The sequence below is a fragment of the Bubalus kerabau genome, chromosome 8 (assembly GCF_029407905.1).
Source record: "Bubalus kerabau isolate K-KA32 ecotype Philippines breed swamp buffalo chromosome 8, PCC_UOA_SB_1v2, whole genome shotgun sequence".
Lineage (NCBI taxonomy): Eukaryota > Metazoa > Chordata > Mammalia > Artiodactyla > Bovidae > Bubalus > Bubalus kerabau.
This window is the reverse complement of record NC_073631.1, coordinates 117,190,272-117,215,166: the sequence shown is the minus strand read 5'-3', so window position 1 is coordinate 117,215,166 and position 24,895 is coordinate 117,190,272. Positions and strand designations below refer to the sequence as shown.

Below are 24,895 nucleotides of genomic sequence, written 5' to 3'. Positions count from 1 at the left end.
CTTGAATAGCACATCCAGCCTTTGTGTCACCAGGCTTCCTGCCTGCCTTCACCTCTGAAACCTCAGCAACCATCCCTGTTTCCCCCAGTGGGGAAACATACACAGCCATGGTTTCTAAGACAGTAAAACACAAAAAAAGTCCCAGATGGTCTCTCAACCCCCGAGGAGCTCACGGTCTAATGGGAAAGCCAATAAGACAGAAAAGGGCATAAATCAATGCCCTTTAACTTGTAACTTAGACGGTAGGCTACACAGGAGACCTTAAAAGGGAGGGAAGTTTCTCGTGAGTAGCTGCCCAGAAAGCTGGGATCGGTGCTCTAACATGAAAGGTGAGTAGGGTCTTCTCAGATGGCTGTGGAGTCCCAGAGCTGCCCTGGGCAGAGGGAACAGGGTATCAGGTGAGTGCCTGCAGCTGAGCCCTAGATCCCAAGGCTGGAGTGAGGGACTCCACTCCGACTCCACCCTCTGACCCCCAGGGGCCTGGCCTGGTTGCTTTGTGCCCAAGGGCAGGGGCCCGGAGAAAAATGGCTCGTCAGTCTGTCCTGAGTGTCCAGAGGCTTGGTTAGGAGGATAATGAGAACAGAGACGAGCTGCTACTTTGGCCAAGGGAGGGCCTGGTTGTGTGAAGAACTCCCGCTGAAGTCTGTTGGGGTCTCCAAGCCTGGAGGAAGGGACACAGTAGGCTGGTCAGCTTGTCCAGAAAAAAGGCCAGCCTCAACATTTTTTTCAATGTTTAAAAAATCCCACAAAATACACATTTCTACAAGTGCCTAAAATCAGTGCCTTATTTTGGATCCAGAGTTGCCCTCCTGCTCCTCCAACCCCCGGCACGCAGCCACAGCTGAATGGTGGGAACTGGGGGTGTGTGGGCTTGGTGCAGTGGAGGGTGCTCAGGCGCCTATGGCAGGTGATGCTCATTTGGCCCCTCCCCACCTCTTTATTGGGAAAACCCTCTTCTCCCCACAGCCTGGGCTTATCCCGTTGCTCTCGATTTCCTTAACCACAGCATTCAAGGACCTGAAATAGTCACACAAGGTGCAAAGTGAGACCACCTTCTCTGCAGAATAGCACCTTTTTTTCCCCTTCCCTTCACAGCTTACTTCCATAGGGGCCCCGTGTTCACAGACAGCACCCCGTGTTTCTCACTCGGGCTTCTTCCAGTCTGCCTTCACCGAAACCCTCCCTTGTCAGGCCCTGCCAGCTGTGGTTCCTGCTGCCTTCACCTGTCTGGGCTCAGGTTCTGCACCATCTTCTGCCTCCCCGAAACCACACCCACTGATTTCTTTCTCCCTTTCCTCCTAACTAAAATCTCTCTCCCCAGTTAAATTGTACCCATCATACCAGGGGCTTCCCAGGTGGCACAATGGTAAAGAATCAGCCTGCCAATGCAGGAGACGCAAGAGACCCGGGTTTGATCCCTGAGTGGGGAAGATCCCCTGGAGAAGGAAATGGCAATCTGATCCAGTATTCTTGCCTGGAAAATGCTATGGACAGAGGAGCCTGGCGGGCTACAGTCCATGGGGTAGCAAAGAGTCGGGCACAACTGTGCATGCACGCACGTCCTACCAGACCAGCTTCAAATCCCCATTTATTTCCTGAAGCCAGAGGTTTCTTCTTTTTTTAAATCAATTGTCGATTTCTATAGCCTATCTTTAAAATATATATATATATATAGAGAGAGAGAGAGAGAGAGAGAGAAGTAAGTCAGAAAGACAAAAACAAATATATTTTAATGCATGTATATGGAATCTAGAACAATGGTATAGATGAACCTAGTTCCAGGCAGGAACAGAGACAAAGGGTAGAGGAGGTTCGTGTAGACCCGGGGGAAGGGGAGAGTGGGGCAAATTGGGAGAGTCGCGCTGACGTATATACATGACCATGTGTGAAGCAGGTAGCTGCCAGATAACACAGGGAGCTCAGCTTGGTGCTCTGCGATGACCTCACTACGTTTTTTCCCAAACTCAGTTTCACACACTTTTTACCCTTTCACCCTTCCCTGATGGTTTCCGGTGAAACAGTCTTATCTCTCCAGCTAAATTGTAGGCCCTTGGAGAAGGGGAGGGGGGCTTCCCTAGTGGCTCTGATGGTAAAGAATCTGCCTGCAATGCAGAAGACCCGGGTTTGATCTCTGAGTCAGGAAGATGCCCTGGAGAAGGGTGACCCACTCCAGTGTTCTTGCCTGGAGAATTCCATGGACAGAGGGGCTTAGCGGACTACAATGGGGTCACAAAGTGAATGAATGAATAACACTAGTGAGACTGAGTGAATAACACTTGGTGGGCGGTGCTGGGGGCCTTGTGTTCCTCTTGAAGCTCTCCAGCACTCAGCCATCCATGCGAGCACACGGGTGCTGAGTGAGCGCACAGCCTGAACTCTAACGTGTGTATTACAAGTATTTTGGGAGACAGAAGGGTGGGGAAGGGGGCTGGTGGAGGCTTATTCAGAGATGGAGTCCTGGGGGCGGTGGAGAGGAAGGAGCCATTAGGCTCTTTCAGGATTAACGCAGAGCACGTTCTGAACAGGGTTGGGCCCGGCCCCGCCCCTGCGCCCAGGTGCTGGCCCCCAGCCCCTCCAGGTGGACGGGCAGCTGACCTCTTAAAAGTTCGCCCAATACGTAGGAAGAGGCCGCCGGGAGGACCAGGAGGATGAGCGCCGAGCACGGACAGCTGCAGCAGTCTGGGGGCCGGCGGGGCCGGAGTCCTGGGGACAAGAAGTCCAGAAGGCGCAGCCGGCGCAAAGAAACCTACTCCATGTACATCTATAAGGTGCTGAAGCAGGTGAGCATGGGGGGCCACCATGGGCGTGGGGCAGGGGCTGGCGAAAGCCTGGAAAGGGCCTAGATGGAGTTCACTCCCTGCACAGAGGCACCTGTGCCCCTCTTGTGGGGTCTCTCTTCATCTCAGAGGCCCTGGGAGGCCGCTCCGTGTCTGTCCTGCGCCTGTGACGGGCAGGAGGCGATTCAAACATGCTCCCACCCCGGTCCAGAGGCTACAGGGCTCTGGGACAGACTAAACGGTCGTGTGGGACCTTAGGTGGGACAGTTTAAGTAACGGAAGACCACCGGAAAGTGCAGGGCTGACGGTGATCAGGTGTCAAACAGGCTGGTCCAAACAAGAGGGACAGTTAGCCGTGGCCGAAGCGAGGAGTTAGCTCCAGTGAACTGCGGTCTTGGGGGAGCCCCCCAGGTGGGCGGCGCTCCGTCTTTGAGGGGCTGAGGGGTTGGTCTACCTTATAGATAAGGAACCTAAGGTACTAAGGGCTCAGCGGGGTGACTGGGTCACGTGACCTGACAGCAGTGGAGGTTACCCCAGACCCCCATCCCGGGCCGGCCCTGAGCCTGGGTAAGCCCCAACCGTAACCCACACTCAGACTCCCAGCGCGCCTGTGAGGACCATCTACCCCTGGGACTCACGCACTGCCACCAAAGGGCACGCAACCGCGGTGTCTGAAGGATCCCAGGCCACCTGGCCTCAGATGCTCTGCGCTGCTCAGCAGAGCTGGGCCCGGCAGGGAGCTGCCTGCCCTGGGTCTCCTCCCCTCACCTGCCTGAGTCTCACCCCTTGTGAGATCAGACCCCAGACATGGACCTTGTCTCCGGTCTGAAATCCCATAAGCAGTTTGAGTGACCGGACGGCCGGGATCTCCAGGAGCGCTCTCACGGGGTGGGCCCGGCACCCATGTGGACGGGCCAAAGGGCAGCAGCAAAGACTCCGGGGTCCTGGTGAAAATGGGGTGGGAGCCAGTGTTAGTGAGCCCTCTGCAGCTTAGCCTAGCTTTTCGGCTCCAAAGTTGTGAAGGGAGCGTTGGGGCAGGACTGGGCTCCCCAAAGAGAGCTGCTGAGCGGGTCCCCTGGGTCGAGGGGGGGGCCACTGCCCTGGCCACCTAAAGGGAAGAAGATGTGATGACCAGGGTCCGGCTCAGGTTACCCACTGTCAGATCCGTGGCCCCTAGAGGCTGTGTGGAGAGGGAGTGGCCGGGCCAGGAGCCAGGGTGCTCATTGACCTCCATCACTGGCCTGATGTGTATGTCAGCAGTCACTTCCCTCCCACTTCGCAGAGAAATGGGCTTCCCTGGTGGCTCAGATGGTAAAGTGTCTGCCTACAGCACGGAAGACCCTGGGTCAGGAAGATCCCCTGGAGAAGGAAATGGCAACCCACTCCAGTACTCTTGCCTGGAAAATCCTACGGACGGAGGAGCCTGGTAGACTACAGTCCACGGGGTCACAAAGAGTCGGACGCGACTGAACGACTTCACTTTACTTTTACTTTTCGCAGAGAAATGGTGTCTGCCTGCTCACGTGTTAGGATTGTTATAAGGTCCCTCCCATTTGTTTTACTAGAGATCACCTAGTTCAAAAGCTGGTGTGACAGAAGAGGAAACAGGCTCAGAGGAAAGTGCCTTGTGTAAGGTCCCACAGGGACTCATGGGACAGCCCCAGATCCCAGTCTCCTCACTCCCAGGCTGTGCAGAGAGTGTGTCCTGGGTGTGCCCTTTCTGGAAAATAATCTGGTTAACGATCTACCAAGTTATGTGCACGAGCCCTCTAGGAATTTCTAGGGATAACCAGCTTGCTCATACAAGTGTTCAGTGTTCAAAGACATGTATTTATTATAACACGATGTAATAGCAAAAAGTAAAGCACACCCTCTAAATGTCCATGAAGAGAGGGATGGTGATATAAACTATGATGCATCCATGGTACAAAACACTGTGCAAATCACTAAATGGAAAAAGGGGGGAAAAAAAAAGGCAGCATTCCTTATCTCTTGCAGTTGGGAGAAACTTTTCTGTTTTTTAACTTGGATATAGTAGTAACCTGTCTGGCCTCTGGAAAGAGGGTGATGAGGCAGCCTTGCGGTCCCCAACTTGGGGGTGGGGCTTGTGGCATCAGGCAGAGCCCCCCTGTTAACAGATTGCTCCTGCTGCTTCCCCAGGTGCACCCTGACATCGGCATCTCCTCCAAGGCCATGAGCATCATGAACTCGTTCGTGAACGATCTGTTTGAGCGGCTGGCCGGCGAGGCCGCCCGGCTGGCCCAGTACTCGGGTCGAACCACACTGACATCCCGGGAGGTCCAGACGGCCGTGCGTCTGCTGCTGCCTGGGGAGCTGGCCAAGCACGCCGTGTCCGAGGGCACCAAGGCCGTGACCAAGTACACCAGCTCCAAGTGAGCCGGGGCCCGACCTTAATAAAGGCTGCACTGCTCTCCTGTGTTGTGCTGATTTCAAAAAGGGATGCGTGGAGGTGAGGTGTGGTGTGGGGCAGGGTGTCACTACTTTTCACGCCCCCAAGATAGAAGAACACTTATGCATACCTCATACCTCTTAACACCTGCGTTCTGGGTGGGGCCCATGAGTGACAAGTGACTCTTTATAAATGTACAGCCATCTTGTTCTTAGGTGAGATGAGGGACGACCTGGTCTGGGTTAGAATCCTGAGTCTGCCGCTGGCTGTTTCCATCACGCCCTCTCTGGGCCTGAAATTCCACGTGCATCCCTCCTTCGGGATGGGGTTCTGTGAGGCCATTTCTAGAAGACTATTATTTTTGTCCTGTGCTGGGCACAGGGGCTACACAGATCTATAAGATACAAAAACTAAAGGCCCAAACCAGCTTTGAAGTAACTTACTGGGATCTTGAAGATGTTCTTGTTTTCCCCTAAGGTTTTCTTCCCCTTAATTTCAGAACAAATTGGTGAGAATGTTTTTGAGACTCGTAACTTTTCTTCCCCCATTTTATTTTGGAAAAAAAAAAAAAGCAAAAATAGTACCATAACCACTTGTCCATCCTGCACCTAGATTCACTACATAACACGACCATATTCTCCTTTTGTCTCTAATTCAGCCTCTGCGGCGGTGGAGTGAAGGGCTGGCTAGGACTGAGTGAACAGTCCAAAATCCTTTACATTCCCTTTGTAACTTCAAGTTCATATATTGAAAGGCTCGCTGTAATGATGGCTGAATTGTTACCCAACATACGTCATGCATGTTTCCTCCGTTGTCAAGCCTACAGTGGAGATGCCACGTGGTGAGAACTAATTATCCACGCTTTTGTCCCACGGCAGGAAAAAGACTGGCTCGGGAGACCTGGCCCGGAAGCTCAGCTCCTCCCCACTCCTGCTGTGTTTACACTCCTTGCTACTCTAGGCGTGATTCACAGACCAGCAGCTTCTGTAACACCCTGGGAGCTTGTTAGGAATGCAGAATCCTGGGCCCCAGCTCAGAGTGCTGAATGGGGATCTGCATTTCGGCAACGTCCTTGGAAGCTCTGGGGACACGTGGATTCCTCTCCCGATCCTCTTTGCCTCTGTCTCTCTCCTCCCCTGTCCTTTGCCCCTTGCCTTATATATTTATTCAGACGTTCCCCACTCGACACTGAGCCAAAAGCACACCCCAGCAGACCCAAGCCAGGCTGATATGCTTTGAATTTTCCAAAGAATGTCCTTGTGAGCCTGAAGCAGTGATGGGGAAACCCACAGAGAGCTCAGAAGGAGCCCCCAAACACCACTGAGACCCACCCACTACTCCTTGCAACACCATTCTTTACACAGGTACAGCTCACTCGAACCATGTGAAGTGATGTCAGACCCCAGGGGAACTGGCGTGTTTGTGCTCACTTAAAGGGGGAAGCATGGGGACATCCCTGGTTACCCAATGGGTAGGACTCTGCACTTTCACTGCCGCGTGCCTGGGTTCAGTTCCCGGTTGGGGAACTAAGATTCCACAAGCCGCGTGAACCCAGGCCTGCCAAGCCCAACTCCTGCCCCTTTGCCCCTGCGGTGCAGTCACACACAAGCATAGGGAGGCTGGGCCTGGTCTCCAGCCGAGAGGACAGCTGGACAAATGCCCTTAGGACTAACAACCATCCAAAACCTCACGGTCTACAGGGTGACATCAAACAAAGCCCGTTCTTTCATTTGATCCTTGCAAGGGAAGTAGCCACGGCTGACCCCACTGTCCACCCTGGCCAAGGCTTGCTACAAGGGAGCCCACGCCCTCTGGCATGCCACCTCCGGGGTGTCCTCAGAGATAAGCGTCCCCAATCCTGTACCTGCACCCCTTCCCCTCACAGCCTTAGAACTTTGAGACAATGGGACAGAACTCTTAAAACTGGGCTATTCTGGCTTTGTGGAGCGGAGTCTGGGTGGAACCACAGACATTCTGTGGATTCCAGGACCAGCTCACAAAGGGCAGATTGGAGTTGGGCACCATGTCCGAGGCGTGAGTGAAGGAGGGGAGAACAAAGGGCATGGCGCCTCCCTGGTCCTCGGGCCAGGCCGCTGGGGACAAGGCTGGTGGGAGAGGGGCTTCTGAGGGCCGGCCCCACCTGGACCCCGGACACTCACACAGCCACCCTGGCCGCTTCTGCCTGCGCTCAGGTTTCCCTCGGGCTACTGATTCCAGAACAGTCCCTCCGTACAGTCCCCTTCTCTACAGTTCGCCCTCACCCCTGCTTCCAGCCCACCATCCTAGACCATTGCAGCATTGCTGGGTGCCCCTCCAGCCTGGAGGGACCAGCCACAGACTCCGAAAGGCCCCTCCCTTAGCAGGACCCGTGGCAGGTGCCCATTCGTCACCCTCCTTGTTCCTCCCTCAGTGGGCTCCAGCCCCAGGAGCCCCAGTCCCTCGGCTTCTCTAAGCCTCAGGATGTCTCCCTGGGGCACCATCTCAGTTCCCTGAAGGCCTCTCCCTTCCCAGAACTCCACCCCGGGGCCATGAGTCTCCTTAGCATCATATCTGGGACCTCGAGTTCAGGTCTTCAGGCACCTCAGGGGAGCCCACCCCTCCCCCTCCGCCCTTACTCTTCTGAGGCTCAGGGCGCCCCCTCCTCAGCCCCCCTCCCCACTCCTCTGAGGCTCAGGGTGCCCCCTGCTGCCCCCCCACCCGCTCCTCTGAGGCTCCGGGCGCCCCCTCCTCGCCCCCTGCCCCTCCTCTGAGGCTCAGGGCGCCCCCTGCCTCCCTCTCCTCCCAGAGCTTACCAGCGCCTCTGGGACTCCTCCCACCTGATCTTGAAAGAGCTGCTGGACCAGGAGCCACTGCTGGGGGAAGCCGTTTCCGAGAGCGAACGGCAGCCCTTCCAGTACCGGCTCTCCTCGCTCTATCTGCACTACCTGGGGCTGCTGCGCCGCTTCGACACCCTCTACGACCAGATGGTGCAGCCGCAGAAGCGGCGGCTGCTGCGGCGCCTGCTGGACAGCGTGGCCTGCCGCGTGCTGGAGCTCAAAGACGATCTGGTTCGCGCCGACCTGTGTGAGACCCACTGCCTGGACCAAGTCCTGCAGGACTTAAAGCTCACCCCGGTGCGCGGGCTGCTCAAGCACTGCGCCCACCCCAGCTCGGGGGGCGGGGAGCTGGCGGAAGGGCTAGCCTTGATTTCCCTCTCCTTGTGGAAGCAAACCAAGCCCCAGCCAGCTGGGAGTAGGGGTGGCCTTGACTTTCCTCGGACACCCCAGGCCTTGGGATGTCATCTGCAAGGGAAGGCGGGCAGGGCAGATCGGACCATGGGGTTTGGGAAATTCACGCACTGTGGTTAGGAGGTGCGACTTCCCTGGTCGTCTAGCGGTTGAGAGTCTCCCTGCCAATGCAGGGGACACGGGTTCAATCCCTGCTTTGGGAAGATCCCACGTGCCATGTGGCAGCTGAGCCCATGAGCCACAGTGACTGAGCCTGGAGCCTGAGCTCCCCAAGAGAGGCCACCGCAATGAGAAGCCTGTGCATCCCCAGCTAGAGAGCAGCCCCCACTTGCAGCAACTAGAGAAAGCCTGTGTGCAGCAACAAAGATCTAGCACAGCCAAAAATAAATAAATAAATCTTAAAAAAAAAAAAAAAAAGTAGTTAAGGATGGCTGGGGAGTCAGGCTGGAAGTTCTGTCTGGCTCAGAGGATCCACGAACCCCACTGCAGGGGATTACTGGAAAGGGTCCCATGGAGGCTTGTTCCTCAAAGTGTGGTTCATGGACCAGCAGCGTCAGCATCACCTAGGAGCTTTTTAGAGATGCAGAATCTCTGGCTGCACCCCAAAACCACTACTCTGCCTCTGCATTTTCACAAGACCCTCAGTGGATGTCTGTGCATCAGCAAGTCCCAGAGCACAGCGCTTCTGCACTGGTCTCCAGCCCGCCCCAAAGTCAGGGCTCCCTGTTCCACGTCTAAGGAGGACTCAGAGTTTTCCCAACTAGCTGCCTGAGACCCAGCTGTGGGCTTGATAAAACAGACCTTCTCCAGGCCCTGCCATTCTGATGTGGTTGCCCGGGGAGGGCCTAGGAGGCTGCATTTTAAGAGCTTGGGTCCCAGTTGACTCAGATGTACAGCTAGGACTGGGAGCACTGCCCATTACCTACCATGATCCTTCAGAATTCAACTTTGGCCACATGACAGGGTCAAAGGAAGAGGGGAATGAGTCTTGGGGCGATCTGCCCAAAATTTGTACATTTCCCATCTCACCCCACCCCCCCACAGCTCTAGGATAGAGGAAGCCAGCCCCAGGGGTGTGTATGCAGCTGAAGGCGGTAATGGGTTGGCCAGAGCATCTGGAGGTTTATTCCCAACTCTCCTCCTGTGTTGCCCCAAAGGCAGACCTGGAGGTTCCGATTCCCAGGTATTTCGAGCTGGAGCGGTCCAGCATCCTGAAGGAGCGAGAACACATGCTGGTGGAGCTGCTGTCCAGACTGCAGCCAGAGATCTCAGAGGAGGTGAGTCAGGGAGACAGCCCGGCCCTGGAACAGAGCCTGCCCTTCACCACCTCAGAGCACGCTCTGGGTAGTCCTGGCCCCCTCACAGCTGTGCTATTCTCCTCGTAACCTTCCCCCGCCAAGGCAGAGACACACGACTTGGGCACCTCGCTGCCCTGGGACATGCCCCCAGCACGTCTTTGGGGGACTGGTCTCCCAACTGGAGATGGCAAACCCTCCCTTATTTCCTCCTCCTTTGCTCCTGCTGTGGCCAGAGCTTTCCAATATTAAGCCGAACTGAGGCCATAATCCTACTGCAAAAGGCCGAGCGGGCCAGGCAAGGCAGGCTCCGGGCCACCTTCATGCGGGAGATTCGGAAAGAGGAGGAGCGAGACCGAAAGATTCGGGAGGAAGGTCGGTTCAAGTTCAGTCAGGACGAAGCAGCCGTCACCATACAGAAGGTAAAACTCTCCCACCCCCCACACCAGGCACCCTGGAGGAAAGTCACCTCCTCCAGGAAGCCTGCCTGGCTCAGCAATTGATGACAGAAATACAGGCGCTTGGATTCTGCTGCCCCACAACTAGATGTTAAGCTGCTGCTGCTGCTAAGTCGCTTCAGTCGTGTCCGACTCTGTGCGACCCCATAGACGGCAGTCCACCAGGCTCCCCCGTCCCTGGGATTCTCCAGGCAAGAACACTGGAGTGGGTTGCCATTTCCTTCTCCAATGCATGAAAGTGAAAAGTGAAAGTGAAGTCCCTCAGTTGTGTCCAACTCTTAGCAACCTCATGGACTGCAGCCCACCAGGCTCCTCCATCCATGGGATTTTCCAGGCAAGAGTACTGGAGTGGGGTGCCATTGCCTTCTCTGAGATGTTAAGCTAAGGACCTTCATCGGTAATAAACATGTATCTTATTTATTATTTGTTCTCCATCTCCCCCAAAAGACTTGAAGTGGGATGCCATAAAAGCCCCCCAAACAGAAGGATCATTAAAATCAGAGGAGAAAGGGAATTGTCTGGCAGTCCAATGGTGAGGACTTCTCATTCTCACTGCCAAGGACCTGAGTTCAATCCCTGTTCAGGGAACTAAAATTCCACAAGCCACATGGTGCGGCCAAAAATTTTTTTTAAAATAACAATAATAAATAAAAATTTGAAATTAGGGGAGAAAGATCCATAATATAGCAGCAGAACAGAGCAGACAATCATCCCCAAAACTTGTAAGACAGTGAAAAATGAGTCACAAAAACTTTTCCGGCCTGCTATATCCTTCTGCTTTTCTGTCTATTCATTCTATGAATTTTTGAGAGTTTGATATTGAAAGTGAGTAAAATGAAGTCGCTCAGTCATGTCCGACTCCTTGCGACCCCGTGGACTGTAGCCCGCCAGGCTCCTCCATCCATGGAATCTTCCAGGCAAGGATACTGGAGTGGGTTGCCATTTCCTTCTCCAGGGGATGTTCCCAACCCAGGGATCAAACCCAGGTGTCCTGCACTGCAGGTAGACACTTTACCATCTGAGCCACCAGGGAAGCTCCAGCTAAAATCTTAGTTTATCTACCTAAAAAAAAATTAGTTGTAATATGTAGTGGAACCATGTGTAACTCTTCTCTATTTCCCAAGTCTCCTGTAAACATTATCATTCTGTCATAACTGAAAAAATAAAAAAGACAGGCAAAGAAATGAGTCAGTGAATTGTAGCCTGAGCCTCCGGGTAGCTGAGGCAAAAGGAAGCATGATGAAGAACATGGAGTCTGAGAACTGATGACTCCAGGTGTCTTCGGGGTCTGGGCCGCTCAAGGTCACCCTTTCATCACACCCCCTCCCACCTCACTACAGAACACCCAGCTCCATCTCTAGATCCCCCATGCCACCCCGCTGTCTTGGCGGGCATGCCTCTCCTCTGTCTCCTGGCAGCCCTGTGGATCTCCCCCCAGGTGCTGCTAAGCTGACCCACATGGGGGCAGTGGTTACCAGCTTGATAAGATGGGAGGCGCCCTAGAGAACGCCAGGGCAGGAAGGCCCGGGACTGCTGACCTGGGGCTGTTGGAGCTTTCTCTCTTAAGTCAAACTCCTCTCCCATCTTCTATCAAGTCCCAGAGCCTCAAAAACTTCTGTTTCCCAGCCCAATACAGGTGACTTAGGACTTCTTCCCCAAAATCCAGAGCAAACCAGCCAACTAACAGACAGCAGCCTTGAGAACAGATGTCCTCTCCAAGCGAGATAGATTTTCATATTGCAAATCAGGGAACTCGGGCTGGGGTGCTGTGCATCCCGTACCCAGGTCTGGCTGCCCCATGGGTGAACAGGGGGTCCTCGTCCTCGGGGCTCGCTGAAACAAGCCTTTGGAGAAGGTGGGTCAGCCCCAAGCTGGAGCATCTTCCCCCAACCTGAAAGTCAAAGCGAGTCCTTTTGTCACTGTCTCCAGACGTCTAGGGTATGGAAACACTGCGTCCCAGGTCCTGGGTTCCCCACTGGCCTCATTAGAGGGGAGAATGTGTGAGGCCCTCAGTTATCAGGGGTCTTTCCTGTGCTCGTCGTGGGAGAAGGACAAAGCCTGCCCAGGAGCCTGCCCGCTGAGGCTCTGTCTCAAACTGCTGGGTGAGGCACTGGCCCTGCCTCCCTCTATTCTCCTCCCCAGGGCACTGGGTTGTCCACAGGCCCAAGATTAGCTGGGAGAGGAGCCTTGGGTGAGGAGTCAAGAAACCGGGCCTTGGTCTTGGCTCTGTGCCGAACGGCCCTGGGACCTGGGAGAGGCCATGTCCCATCTCTGGCCTCAGTTTCCTTGTAACATGTAGGAATTAATTAGGGGAGCTGCATGGTCTCAACAGCACCCAGGTCTATGGGCCTGAGTGGAAGCAAGCATTTACTCCAGATGCTGGAAGTATGCTGAGAAGTGAGAGTGGGGAGGGCTTCTCGGAGGAGGTGGAATCCGAACTCTGATTTGTGCCTCAAAAGATACAGCAGGTTAGGGACTTCCCTAGTGGTCCGTTGGCTAAGACTCTGCACTCCCAATGCAAGAGGCCCGGGTTCAATCCCCGGTTGGGGAACTAGATCCCACATGCTGCAACTAAGAGTTCACCTGCCGCAACTAAGAAAAGAAATATTTTTAAAGGCAGGTTAGAAGGTAGAGATGAGACAGAGGGAATTCTGGGGGGCTCTGAGAGTGCCGGGCGTCTAGGTGCAGACCGGCCCCACCCCATCTGGGCTGTCTCTGCTCAGGGGTCAGTGGCCAGTGAGCTGTATCCTAGAGGTGCCCTCCCCAGAGCTCTGCCCCCTACCCTGCGTCCCAGCAGAAAGGCAGTGTGGGGAGAGTCCGGGCCCATGTGTCCCCCTAGGTGTGGAAGGGTTACCTGCAGAGGAAACGCACTCAGCAGGACCGGCGAACCGAGATGGAGTTCATCGGCATGGTGAGCATCCTGCCCCCAGCCCTGTGCACACCTCCCTCCACTGAGGACTGGGGGAGGGGGGTCTGGGGACCCTAATGGAGGGTCACCACAAAGCCACTGCCAAGCCACGCCCCTTCCCGCTCCCCCCTGCCGAGAGCCCTTTGGAAGGAAGTCATACATGGGGTGGGGTGAGGGACGGTGGCTCAGAGCATCCTGTCCCCTGGCCCATGATGGAGCTGGCAGGAGAGGCTGCAGGGGGTGGGCCCCGCAGTGGCACGAGGCCAGTTCCCAGGGCCAGTGGGTTTCCTGAAGCCTCTGGGAGAAGCATGTGGGGGGCCCAGTTGGGATGAGGACACACCCCCTTCACCCCAGAGCCTTCCGCGGGGGGCACAGGCTCCCCATTCACTCTGGGATCCCCGACTCCCTTCTCTCCTCTGCCCTGCAGGCAGAATGGCTAAGTGTGAACTAGGTGACTGGCACAAATGTGCACACGGAAGGTGGGGGCGGGGAGCATGGGCCGCAAGGGGTGAGGGTGCAGGCGGGTAAGACAGACCCGAGTCCTCTGCTCTGGTGGTCAGCCCCCAGCTGGTCTCTGCTGACTTAGGAGAGGAAGCCATCACAGGGGTGAGGTTCTGTGATCCCTGGGAGGGTGCTGGGTCCTGGGCAGAGCCACAAAAGCCTGGCCTATAAAGGGAGATTGGAGGAGGGGCTGGGAGGGATTGCTGGGGTTGGGGGCAGAAGGATCGGAGACCAGGGCTGAGATGGCTGCTCCAAGGAGGCTGGGGGCTTCAGAAGGAGGGAGGGACCCAGCGGCCCCACGCGTGGGAGCAGAGGTCGGAGCTCGCTGATGACCAGGGCATCCGGACCCCAGGAGGCTAGGGCTGGGTTGGGTCTTGGTGGGGCGTGGGGGCAGGGGGCCATGGCACGACTGGTGGGTGAGGAATGAGCCCGGCCGCCTGGGCCCATCAACAGTGTGAGCTCAGCGTTTTCAGTAATTGTCTCTGCGCAGAGTGATATTTAAAATACATTTGGGAGCCAATGAGGCGGGAAAGTGGCTGCGGAGCGGCTGCCAAGACGGGCATTGGGCGTGGGGGTGGGGCTGGGGCCGAAGGCTGAGGGGGGCGGCGCGGGTGCTGGGGGAGCTGGCGGGGTGGGGGGGCCAGCCCGGATGCATCTAGCAAACTCATTATCAGAGTAATTTACACAGACGAGTTTCAGGCTCCAAACACAATTTCTCCTGATGCAGGCAAGCCCTGTTGTTCCGCGTGGGTGTGTGCGCGCGCGGGGCTCTGTGCGGGGATGAGGGGTTGCTGGGGCGCCCCACTCCCACCCCTGAGCCCCTTGCCTCCCTGTCCACGTCCCCAGCTCCCCTCAGCCAGCCCGGTGGAGCCCATGGGCGCCCGGTCCCAGGCCAGCCTCGGGGCAGATGTGCGCAAGCTCCTGCAGACCGAGAAGGAGGAGGAGTTCCAGCTGGCCGTGGTGAAGGCCCACGACCACCTCAGGGAGGTGGAGGGGCCCGACATGAAGGAGAAGATGAAGGAGCAGATCCGACAGTGGTTCATTGAGTGCCAGTCAGTGTCCCCAGCCTCCGTGGACCCACCCCTCTCCCCCACCGTGAACCCCCCTCTTGTGCTCCTCACCCGACCCCGGCTCACCCCCCAACCCCTGCCATGCTGCTGACACACGGGGGTAAACTCGGGGCCCCCCGCCTGCGGGAACAGCTCCACACGTCACTTCCTGCTTCCCCAGATGGCAGAGAAAATGCCAGAATAAGATGGGAAAGTGTCCAGGAACAACCCCTCCCTGGTCTCCCTACTCTGTTCTGTTAACAATCCACTCCCTCCCCCTGTCCCTCTGTCTTTCTTGTTCTTCGTCTTTCTCCGTGTCCTCTCCATCTATCCGTCCATCCACGCATCCATTCAGCCACCCATCCATCCACCCCTCTGTCCATCCACCCGTCTGCCCATGGGGTGGACCCACGCCCTGAGACCACCCATCCATCATCCATTTATACTTCTGTTCCTCCGCCCATCTGTCCATCCATCCACGCATCCATCCATCCATCCACCCATCTGTCCACCCCTCCGCCCATCCACCCATCTGTCCATCCATCCACCATCCATCCATCCACCCATCTGTCCATCCATCCATCATCCATTTATCCCTCTGTTCCTCCGCCTATCTGTCCATCCATCCATGCATCCATCCACCCACCCACCCACCCATCCACCTTTCTGTCCACCCATCCATCCACCCATCCTTCCATCCATCCATCTCTCCGACCATCTTATGTCCATTTAGTGCCCTCACCGGCCGATTCCCTGATTATCCAGACGAGTCCTTAGGTGGATCCTCCCTGATCTTTGCAGACAAGACTCCAGAACAGGTACCCTGGAGATGGGAATGGAGGCGTTTCTGTGTTAGGTGGAATCTGAGGTTAGAGAGAGTAACCTGAGTGTCAGCTGAGGGTAGCGGGGGATGGGGGGGAGGGTGCAGATGTGATGGAGGAGGGGGTCCCCAGAAGGAGCTGGAGAAGGCCCCCTGGGTCAGAGAGAGGAGATGTGTCTGATGAGAGCACTGTGACTCCAGCTCCCCACCTCCATGGAGACCCCCGGGGAGAGCAGCAGCTCTGAGCAAGCACCCACCTGCTCAGTTGAGCCCCTTTCTTCCTGGACTCTCAGCGCCTGGGTCCCACCAGTGACGCGAGGCCTTGGGAATCCTGGGTCCACCCCTAGCTCAGGCCCTGGGATTCTCTGGCTCATATCAACCCCCTCGGTCTTCCCCGAAGCATCTTCCTGTGTCTGTCACAGGTGAGGATGGAACTGGAGGTGCAAGTCCAGGAGAACAAAAAAAAGGAGCAAGAGAAAAGTAAGGAGAAAGAAAAGGAGGAAAAAGAGAAAAAGAAGATGAAGGGAGAAAAGACCAAGAAGGGAGTAAGGCACCGCGTGGAGCCACGGACCAAGGGGGCAGAGAATTCCTGGCGGGAGGCGGGTCTGGGAGGATCAGGCCCAGATGCATGGAGGTGATGCATGGAGGTGAGGGCTTCGAGCGGAGGATGTCTCTGTTCTAGGAAGCAGACACGATGATTAGAGCACTGCCTTCCAAATCCGTCCCTGCGATTAATGCTGGCCACAAGGAGTACACGAGTGAGAGCAGAGGGGTGGTCAGGCCTGTGGGGTCTTGGGGTGACCTTGGTCCCCAGGAGAGTGGGCCCGTGCCACGTGTGGGGGGCGTGGGGACGTGGGGGGTGACAGCCGAGGGGAGAAAGCCGAAGAGGAGAGGGGCGTGAAGTGTGCTCCCTGGGCTGTGTGTCTGAATCCTGTGGCCCCAGGCCTTGGGATCAGGCCTCGATCTGCAGTCTGCGTGGAAGTGCCAGGCAGCTTGGTGAGAGGAGAGCTGGGCCAGCATGCGTGCATGCACCTGTGAGCTTCTGTGTGCACGTGAGTGTGAGTGTGTGTGTACATCTGGATCCTGGACACATGCCCCTGCACCGGCAGATCTGTGGAAGAACCGGTTTGACAGCCTCTTTCCCAGCCAGAGTTTTGACTCTGAGACCCTCAAGATGGAGGAGAGGAAAGACGTTGAACAGGAAATCCGGATACAGGTGAGCGTCCCTGCGGGGCCTCCAAGGATCAGGCTCCATCCTTGCTGCCCACCAGCCCCCGGCCCGCCAGCCTCTGCAGCACCCTGCCTCTAGGCACTGCCTGCCTGACATAGTCCTGGCTCCATCTGGGTGCATCTTGGTCCCCGGGGTCCTCTGACACAGCCCTGAGGGAGGAGGACGCGAGGGGCTCTATGCCAGGGCCATACCCACGATCCTCTGCCCACCCTGTGCTGCCCACCTTGGGAGCATTGGATTACACAATCTTTCCAACAACGCATGAGGCAGGCGCCTTGATTTTCTTGACATTACATGTGAGGAAACCGAGGCTGAGAGATCACGAAATTGCTCAAGGTCATGCAGACTTTATTTAATTTATTTGGCCACATTGGATCTTAGTTGCGGCCCTTGAGACGTTTCGTTGCAGCACGCGGACTCTCTAGTTGTGGGTGAGGGGTCAGTAGTTGTGGGGCATGGCTTAGTTGCTCTGTGGCATGCAGGATCTTCATTCTCTGATCAGAGATTGAACCTGCGTCCCCTGCATTGCAAGACAGATTCTTAGCCACGGGACCAGCAGGAAAGTCCCCCACGCAGACTTTAAATAGTGGATCTGGGCTAGGCTAAAGGCAAGGGAGAAAATGAAAGAGATACCCATTTGAATGCAGAGTTCCAAAGAATAGCAAGGAGAGATAAGAAAACCTTCCTCAGTGAACAATGCAAAGAAATACAGGAAAACAATAGAATGCGAAAAACTAGAGATCTCTTCAAGAAAATTAGAGCTACCAAGGGAACATTTCATGCAGACATGGGCACAATAAAGGACAGAAATGGTATGGACCTAACAGAAGCAGAAGAGATTAAGAAGAGGTGGCAAGAATACACAGAAGAACCATACAAAAAATATTTTCATGACCCAGATAACCACGATGCTGTGATCACTCACCTAGAACCAGACATCCTGGAATGTGAAGTCAAGTGGGCCTTAGGAAGCATCATTACGAACAAAGCTAGTAGAGGTGATGGAATTCCAGATGAGCTATTTCAAATCCTAAAAGATGATGTTGTGAAAATGCTGCACTTAATATGCCAGCAAATTTGGAAAACTCAGCAATGGCCACAGGACTGGAAAAGGTCAGTTTTCATTCCAATCCCAAAGAAAGGCAATGCCAAAGAAGGCTCAAACTACTGCACGCATCTCACACACTAGCAAAGTAATGCTCAAAATTCTCCAAGCCAACCTTCAACAGTATGTGAACTATGAATTTCTAGATGTTCAAGCTGGATTTAGAAAAGGCAGAGGAACCAGAGATTAAATTGCCAATATCAGTTGGATCATCAAAAAAGCAAGAGTTCCAGAAAAATATCTACTTCTGCTTTATTGACTATGCCAAAGCCTTTGACTGTGTGGATCACAACAAACTGGAAAATTCTTCAAGAGATGGGAATACCATACCACCTGACCTGCCTCCTGAGAAATCTGTATGCAGGTCAAGAAGCAACAGTTAGAACTGAACATGGAACAACAGGCTGGTTCCAAATTGGGAAAGGAGTACATCAAGGCTGTATATTGTCATGCTGGTTATTTAACTTCTATGCAGAGTACATCATGAGAAACGCTGGGCTGGAAGAAGCACAGGCTGGAATCAAGATTGCCGGGAGAAATATCAATAACCTCAGATATGCAGATGACACCACCCTTATGGCAGAAAGTGAAGAAGAACTAAAAAGCCTCTTGATAAAAGTGAAAGAGGAGAGTGAAAAAGTTGGCTTAAAACTCAATGTTCAGAAAACTAAGATCATGGCATCTGGTTCCATCACTTCGTGCAAATAGATGGGGAAACGATGGAAACAGTGAAAGACTTTATTTTCTTGGGCTCCAAAATCACTGCAGATGGTGACCTAAGCCATGAAATTAAAAGACATTTACTCCTTGGAAGGAAAGTTATGACCAACCTAGATAGCATATTGAAAAGCAGAGACATGACTTTGCCAACAAAGGTCCATCTAGTCAAAGCTATGATTTTTCCAGTAGTCATGTATGGATGTGAGAGTTGGACTGTGAAGAAAGCTGAGCACTGAAGAATTGATGCTTTTGAACTGTGGTGTTGGGGAAGACTCTTGAGAGTCCCTTGGACTGCAAGGAGATCCAACCAGTCAATCCTAAAGGAGATGAGTCCTGAATAGTCACTGGAAGGACTGATGCTGAAGCTGAAGCTCCAATACTTTGGCCACCTGATGTGAAGAACTGACTCATTGGAAAAGACCCTGATGCTAGGGAAGATTGAGGGCAGGAAGAGAAGGGGATGACAGAGGATGAGATGGTTGGAGGGCATCACCAACTTGAAGGACATGAGTTTGAGTAAGCTCCAGGAGCTGGTGATGGACAGGGAGGCTTGGCATGTTGTAGTCCATGGGTCCGCAAAAAATTGGACCCGACTGTCTGAACTGAACTGAACTGGTGCTTGAACTGAAAGCTGATTGGCTCCATCCTCAGAGCTTCTGCCCACGTGAATGCCAGGCTTGAGAGTGAGTGAGATGTAGGTCAGAGTTGGGACATTCTGAAAGAACCGTCCACCCCCACCAGCTGCCATCACTAGGCTGGGCTGGATCTTCCCTGAGGGCCCCCTGACCCCGACTTCATCCTCAGCCTCCTACCTGTCCTCCCCAAGCCCTGGTCACCCCAGCACACCCCCTGCCGGCCCCCAGGTGGATGATCTGATGCGTCAGGAGCTGAAGAACCTGAGGCTGGCCGTGGACAGGGAGGAGACGAGACCCATGAAGCCTCCGAAGGCAAGACGAGGGGCCGGGGCTGGAACAAGGCAGGACGCTCGGGCGGGGGAGGCAAGAAACTGAAGACCACTGCCTGTGGTTTGCTTTCTACCAGAAGAAGGCGGGCAAGAAACCTGGGAAGAAGAAGAAGGAAAAAGACCTGACCCCAGACAGGTAGCAGAGCCCGCACTTCACTGGGGGTGGTGGAGTGAGCCATCGTCCAGGACAGATCTGATGTCAGGGCCTGGTTCTGTGGCTGTGTGACCTGGGGGAAGTCACTTAACCTCTCTGAGCCCCCATCCTCGGTAACCCGAGTCCCTGCCCTGCCAAACTCATGGGAGAGCCGTGAGGATGAACTCAAGCACAAGAAAGTGCTTTGAAAGTGGAGATTCGGGATGAGCTGTGAGTGGGGAGTTGTTCCAAATGCTCCCTGCTTCCTGTGTCTCCTTCCTTCCACACTCCCCCACCACCCCTGGGCATCCTGCTGGGCATCCTTGCCAGTGGCCCCTTTCCACTCCTCTGGTGGTGTGAGCGCGCTGGGGCCAGCCCCGCCCCCAGCCTCCCAGGGTGTGTCCATCTTCTGTGTGGTTTCTAGGAAGGGGCTGTGTGTCACCCATGCTGGGTCTCAGAGGGTCCTTCTTACACGCCACTCAGACCCCAGGGCACCCAGCTGGGCACGCTGCCGGCTGGGCCAGCGGGCCAGCGTCGTGCCTTCTGATGCTGTCTGACCACAGGAAGGCAGACAGGGCACCACTGGCGAGTCCCCCTTGCCCCCCTCTCCAGCCTGCAGTAGCGCCCCCGCCAATCTGTGTCCCTTTCCCTTTGTCCTGGGCGCCCCCCTGTGCCACCCTCTGCCAGGCCTATGGACTCCCTGTTTGAAGAGCTCGTCGTCTTAGGCCTTCTAAAGAAGAGTGAGACAGTGCCCTTGAAAGACTACGTTGGTGAGACCTCCCCCCAGCGCCTGCTCCAGGGCTGGACCGAGGAGCGGTTTCCCTGGCTGTGGCCATCCCCAAAGCCGACTGCCAGCCCTGCATGACCCCTCTCCCCACGTGCCCTGCCCCAGCAGGTGCTGCTCACCAGCTGTGCCCCCCTCCCCTACCCTCCCCAGGTGACTGCCTCTATCTCGGATCGGCTCTGAACTTGGCAAAGAAGCTGCCTATGCCCTCCCTGGCTGACATCCGACAGAACATGGCCTTGTATGGGATTCTGCGGCTAGGTGAGAGGCCTGCGGGGAGGCAGGCCCTGGGGCGGTGGGGCTTCGGGGTGGGCGGTCGAGGCGGGTGGATCCATCCTGGGCTGTGGGCGCGTGTCAGGCTCCCCCTGTACCTTCCTCAGGGCCCCCCTGGAGGTCACACCCTGAAGCCTGGCAGGCCCTCGACCTGCTGAGGACCCCACATTTCCAGCCCCTCCCTCAGTCCTGAGCGTTCTCCCCTAGTCTGTCCTGTTCCCAGAAGACCAGCCCCCAACCCCCTGAAACACACCAGAGGCTGGATCTTTCTGAAGGGCTTTGTCACACGCCCTTTAATTCTATCCCTTCAAAACCCAGGAGTGGAAACAGGTGGAATGGAAAGAAGAAAGGGCATTGGGAGGAGGGAGGCTCTCTTCTGAACCCCCTTCTCCCCCCTCAGTGCCCCCCTTCCCATGTAGCCCTTCGGAATTAGGCTTGCTAAACCATTAGGCTCCATCCAGGCTGCCTCTCGCGGGGGCATTGTCCAGGCCCTGGGGCAGAAGAGTGCAGCCGTGACCTGACCCTCGTCTTGCCCAGCCTGGGGACCATGGCCTCCCCTCACTCAACGTCTCCACCCCCGGCCCCCTGCCGGCCCCTAGCCAACCCCTTCCGTCCTCTCTCTCAGGCTCCCCAGATATACACTCCATGGCTCCCCTCATCCGCTCCATCCTCCTGGTGGGCCCCTCCGGTATGGGCAAGAAGATGCTGGTGAAGGCCGTATGCACGGAGACCGGTGCCAACCTTTTCGACCTGTCGCCGGAGAACCTGCAGGGCAAATACCCCGGCAAGACTGGGGTGCAGATGCTGGTGCACGTTGTCTTTAAGGTCTGGGAGTCTCCTGACGGCATCTCGAGTTCTCGGACTGTGACAACAGGGCCGGGTGGGCTCGGTGGGGAGGTCGGGGGGGTCACCCAGGTGCAGTGTCGTTTCAGGAGCTGGTGAGGTCTCCCGACCAGTCAGTCCCTGCTGGGAGCCTATGGATTCCCAAAGCCCCAGTGATGGGGGAGGTGGGAAGGAAGTGGGAGGCAGGGTAGTTTCTTCTTTTGGCAGAGATGAAGCTGAACACATAGCCCCCCACAACACCACCCCCCACCCCAGGGTGTGGGGTGATGGGTGTTGGAAGGGTGGAGAGGTGGGGCTGGCAGGATGTGTGAATGAATCTGGCCACTGACCGAGGACGGCCCTGACCCTGGGTTTGACCAGATGGGGAGGGGACTCTTCCCCAAGGAAAGTCTAACCTTGGGCTTCTATTCTCTGATGTGTCCAGGTGGCTCGATACCTACAGCCTTCTGTGATCTGGATTGGGAATGCGGAGAAGACTTTCTACAAGCGGGTCCCCAAAGAAGAGGAGGAGGTGGGCAGAGCCCGTGGGCAGGGCTGGCAGGCGTGGGTGTGTTCACATCACTCCAGACCTCACTCGCCAGGCGGCCTTGGACAAGTCCTTCTCCTGCCTTACTTCCTTACCCTTAAAGCGGGACCCACGGTCCCTCCCATCTGCCCCCACCCCTACTGCAGTCCTTGTGAGGCTGAGGTTTGTGAATTAGAAGCCAGCATGATGTCCCTGGTCCCCACCCACCCCGCCCTCCCCACTGTCCCCGGAACAGATGGATCCAAAGCGAATAAAGAAGGACCTCACCAAGGCCCTGCGGCTGCTGAGTCCTGGGGACCGCGTGATGCTGATCGGGACCACCGACCGGCCGCAGGTGGCCGAGATGAAGGGCCTTTGCCGCACCTACGAGCGCATCCTCTTCCTGCCTCGGCCCGATTATGCCTCTCGCTATGGTGAGGCCCCTTGTGACCCCGTGGACTGCAGCCCACCAGGCTCCTCTGCCTGTGGGATTCTCCAGGCCAAGATGCTGGAGTGGGTAACCCTGCCCTCCTCCAGGGGATCTTCCCAACCCAGGTCTTCCCTGGTGGCTCAGATGGTAAAAAAAAATCTGCCTGCAATGCAGGAGATGCAAGTTCGATCCCTGGGTCGGGAAGATTCCCCTGGAGAAGGGAATGGCAGCCCACTCCAGTATTCTTGCCTGGAGAATCCCACGGACAGAGGAGCCTGGCAGGCTACAGTCTCCATGGGGTCGCGCAGAGTCGGATACGATGGAGTGACTAACACTTTTTCACTTTTTTCATGGTGAGGCCGGGGAATGTGGGGTCAGGTCAGAGAAGGGGTCGAAGGACTGCCCTTGCCAAAGCTCCCCGCTTCCCCCATCTGCCCCTGCTGAGTCCTGACCTCCACTCCAGGTGCTCTGGAAGGATGGCTAGACAAGCCGCCCTGGGGCCTGGGGCCTGGTGTGCCTCTGTAGACATGGGCAGGCCTCTCAAGTCCTCGGAGTCTCACTTGCTGTGTTAAGTGGGGAGGAAGATCCTTACCTCCTCGGGAGGAGGGGTACTGCTGGACGCGGGGCGGCTTCCAGAAGCACAGAGCTCCTCTGTAGACACGGAGGCGCCCACTGCCTCTCCCTGCCATGTGTCCCCCACCCCCAACTGCACGCAGTGCTCTGGAGGCATATGATCGAGGCCCAGGGAGTCCAGGGGACCCAGCACCTGGACATCAGTGCCCTGGCCAAGGTGTCCGACGGCTACACAGCTGGCTGCATCCTCCAAGCCATCCAGGCAGTGCTGACCGAGCGGCGGCTCCTGCAGTTGTCCAAGCGGCCCCTCCTGACCTCAGAGTTCCTGGGGCCTCTGGCGAAGCTGGACCCGGTGTACAGGGAGGAGGAGGAGTCCCTGAAGGTGAGGCTTTGAGGGGGTCAGGACCAACAGCAGTGGGGGAGTCAGCCCTCTGAAGCCCCCCCTCCCCAGGCCCCTAGTGTACTTTGGACCCCTCCATCTGCTCCCCACGGAGCTCAGAAGGGAAGGACTCGTGGGCAGGGCCAGCTGGGCACCCACAGCCACTGACCCCGGGGATGGCCGGGGGAGGACCAGGGGCTGCAGGGCAGGGGAGGAGGCCTCTCGCCCCTGACCATGGCCCAGAGTATCCGGTGACGAGTGAGGGAAACCAGGGCTCTGGCAGGAACCCTAGGACCCCAGAGGAGAGCAGAGGACCCGCACGTGGAAGACACAGATCCATCAGAAGGGAAGAGCGAGGTCACCCAGCAGAGCGGAGAGTCTGACCCGTCACCTTCACCCTTCCTGCAACCCAGGACTGGTACTTCAAGACCCCACTGGGCAAGAAGAGGATGAAGCTTCTCAAGGACCAGGACGCTGCTGAGGAAGCCAAGCTGGCAAAGGAGAAGAAGAAGAAGAAGTGATGCTGAGGCTGGGGTGCCTGAGATTAGGAGCAGGACGGGTGGGGCCCCACGGGCCAGGAGGGGTTAGGGATAAGGCAGAGGTATAAACGGCTGGACGGCTCGGGAAACTGCTCTCTTTGTCCATTTCCATGCTTCCTGCCCCTTGCTCTGTGCCCCTGCCTGGCTCAGCCTTGCTCCACTTTGCACCCACCCTCTCCCCACCCCCGGCCCTGCCGCTCACAAGCTGGCTCCGCTCTGGTTCCCAGACTCCTCTGACCCCCACCTGGTGTCTTCGCCTGCTGTCATTTCCCCGCCCTGGATCCCCAGCCCTTTCCCTCCCCGAGGTGTTCATGTATGCATGCTTAGTCGCTTCGGTCGTATCCCACCTTTTGCGACTGCATGGACTGGAGCCCGCCAGGGTCCTCTGTCCACAGGATTCTCCAGGCAAGAATATACCGGAGTGGGTTGCCATTCCCTGCTCCAGGGGAATCTTCCTGACCCAGGGATTGAACCTGCATCTCTAGTATCTCCCACATTGGCAGGCGAGCTCTTTAGTACTAGTGCCATCTGGGAAGTCAGAGGTGTTTAAGGGAGAAAAATAGGAAAAGAAGGAAAAAAAGGTCTACAGTAAGTATAGAAGGAAAAAAAATAAAGCCAGAGCATGGGACCAGCAGACCCTGGCTGTAACCTGAGTGGTCTCACGTGGTCCTTTCCTATCTCTGGGCCTCAGTTTCCTTCTTCAGTGAAGTGAGGAGAGGTTGTATCTCCAAGGTCCCTTCTATTCTAGGGTTTATTTCTACAAGAGCGTCTCTGGGGCATCAGTGGATCAGAGTAGGGGCAAGGGGAAATGGTTCTAGGGGAAAAGGCGGTAGGGAAAGGCAGGCACCCGTGGGCAGGGCAAGGGCTGTGGGCAGACCCAGCATTATGCTGAGGGGTCTCCAGCGTTCTTCTAAACACCACCCCTCCCATTCCCACTTGCCGGAGCTCTGCATTCCTTCCTATGACCCTCG

The 24,895-nt window shown here is 56.2% G+C and overlaps 2 protein-coding genes and 1 long non-coding RNA gene across 3 annotated transcripts; 2 read left to right on the top strand and 1 right to left on the bottom strand.

Moving 5' to 3' along the window:
• Positions 1–458: 458 nt before the first annotated feature.
• On the bottom strand, positions 459–2,462 carry LOC129659675 (uncharacterized). Its single transcript, XR_008718174.1, has 3 exons — positions 1,101–2,462; positions 934–1,017; positions 459–661 (listed from the first exon to the last, which is right to left on the bottom strand). It is a non-coding gene; the product is annotated as an uncharacterized LOC129659675 (long non-coding RNA).
• A 133-nt stretch (positions 2,463–2,595) lies between these two features.
• LOC129659674 (histone H2B type 2-K1) lies at positions 2,596–7,101 on the top strand. Its single transcript, XM_055591296.1, has 3 exons — positions 2,596–2,780; positions 4,938–5,170; positions 6,066–7,101. The coding sequence occupies exons 1-3, from the start codon at positions 2,649–2,651 to the stop codon at positions 6,145–6,147; spliced, it is 447 nt and encodes a 148-aa protein (XP_055447271.1). The 5' UTR covers positions 2,596–2,648; the 3' UTR covers positions 6,148–7,101.
• A 148-nt stretch (positions 7,102–7,249) lies between these two features.
• On the top strand, positions 7,250–23,976 carry IQCA1L (IQ motif containing with AAA domain 1 like). The gene is made up of 20 exons (XM_055589426.1): positions 7,250–7,295; positions 7,438–7,492; positions 7,973–8,300; positions 9,572–9,691; positions 9,946–10,131; positions 13,007–13,078; positions 14,423–14,628; positions 15,359–15,443; positions 15,868–15,990; positions 16,128–16,203; positions 16,555–16,661; positions 19,365–19,448; positions 19,543–19,601; positions 20,286–20,368; positions 20,536–20,643; positions 21,281–21,480; positions 21,923–22,009; positions 22,260–22,437; positions 23,150–23,388; positions 23,799–23,976. Exons 1-20 carry the CDS (start codon positions 7,250–7,252, stop codon positions 23,904–23,906), a joined length of 2,550 nt encoding a protein of 849 aa, XP_055445401.1. The 3' UTR covers positions 23,907–23,976.
• The last annotated feature ends 919 nt before the right edge of the window (positions 23,977–24,895 follow it).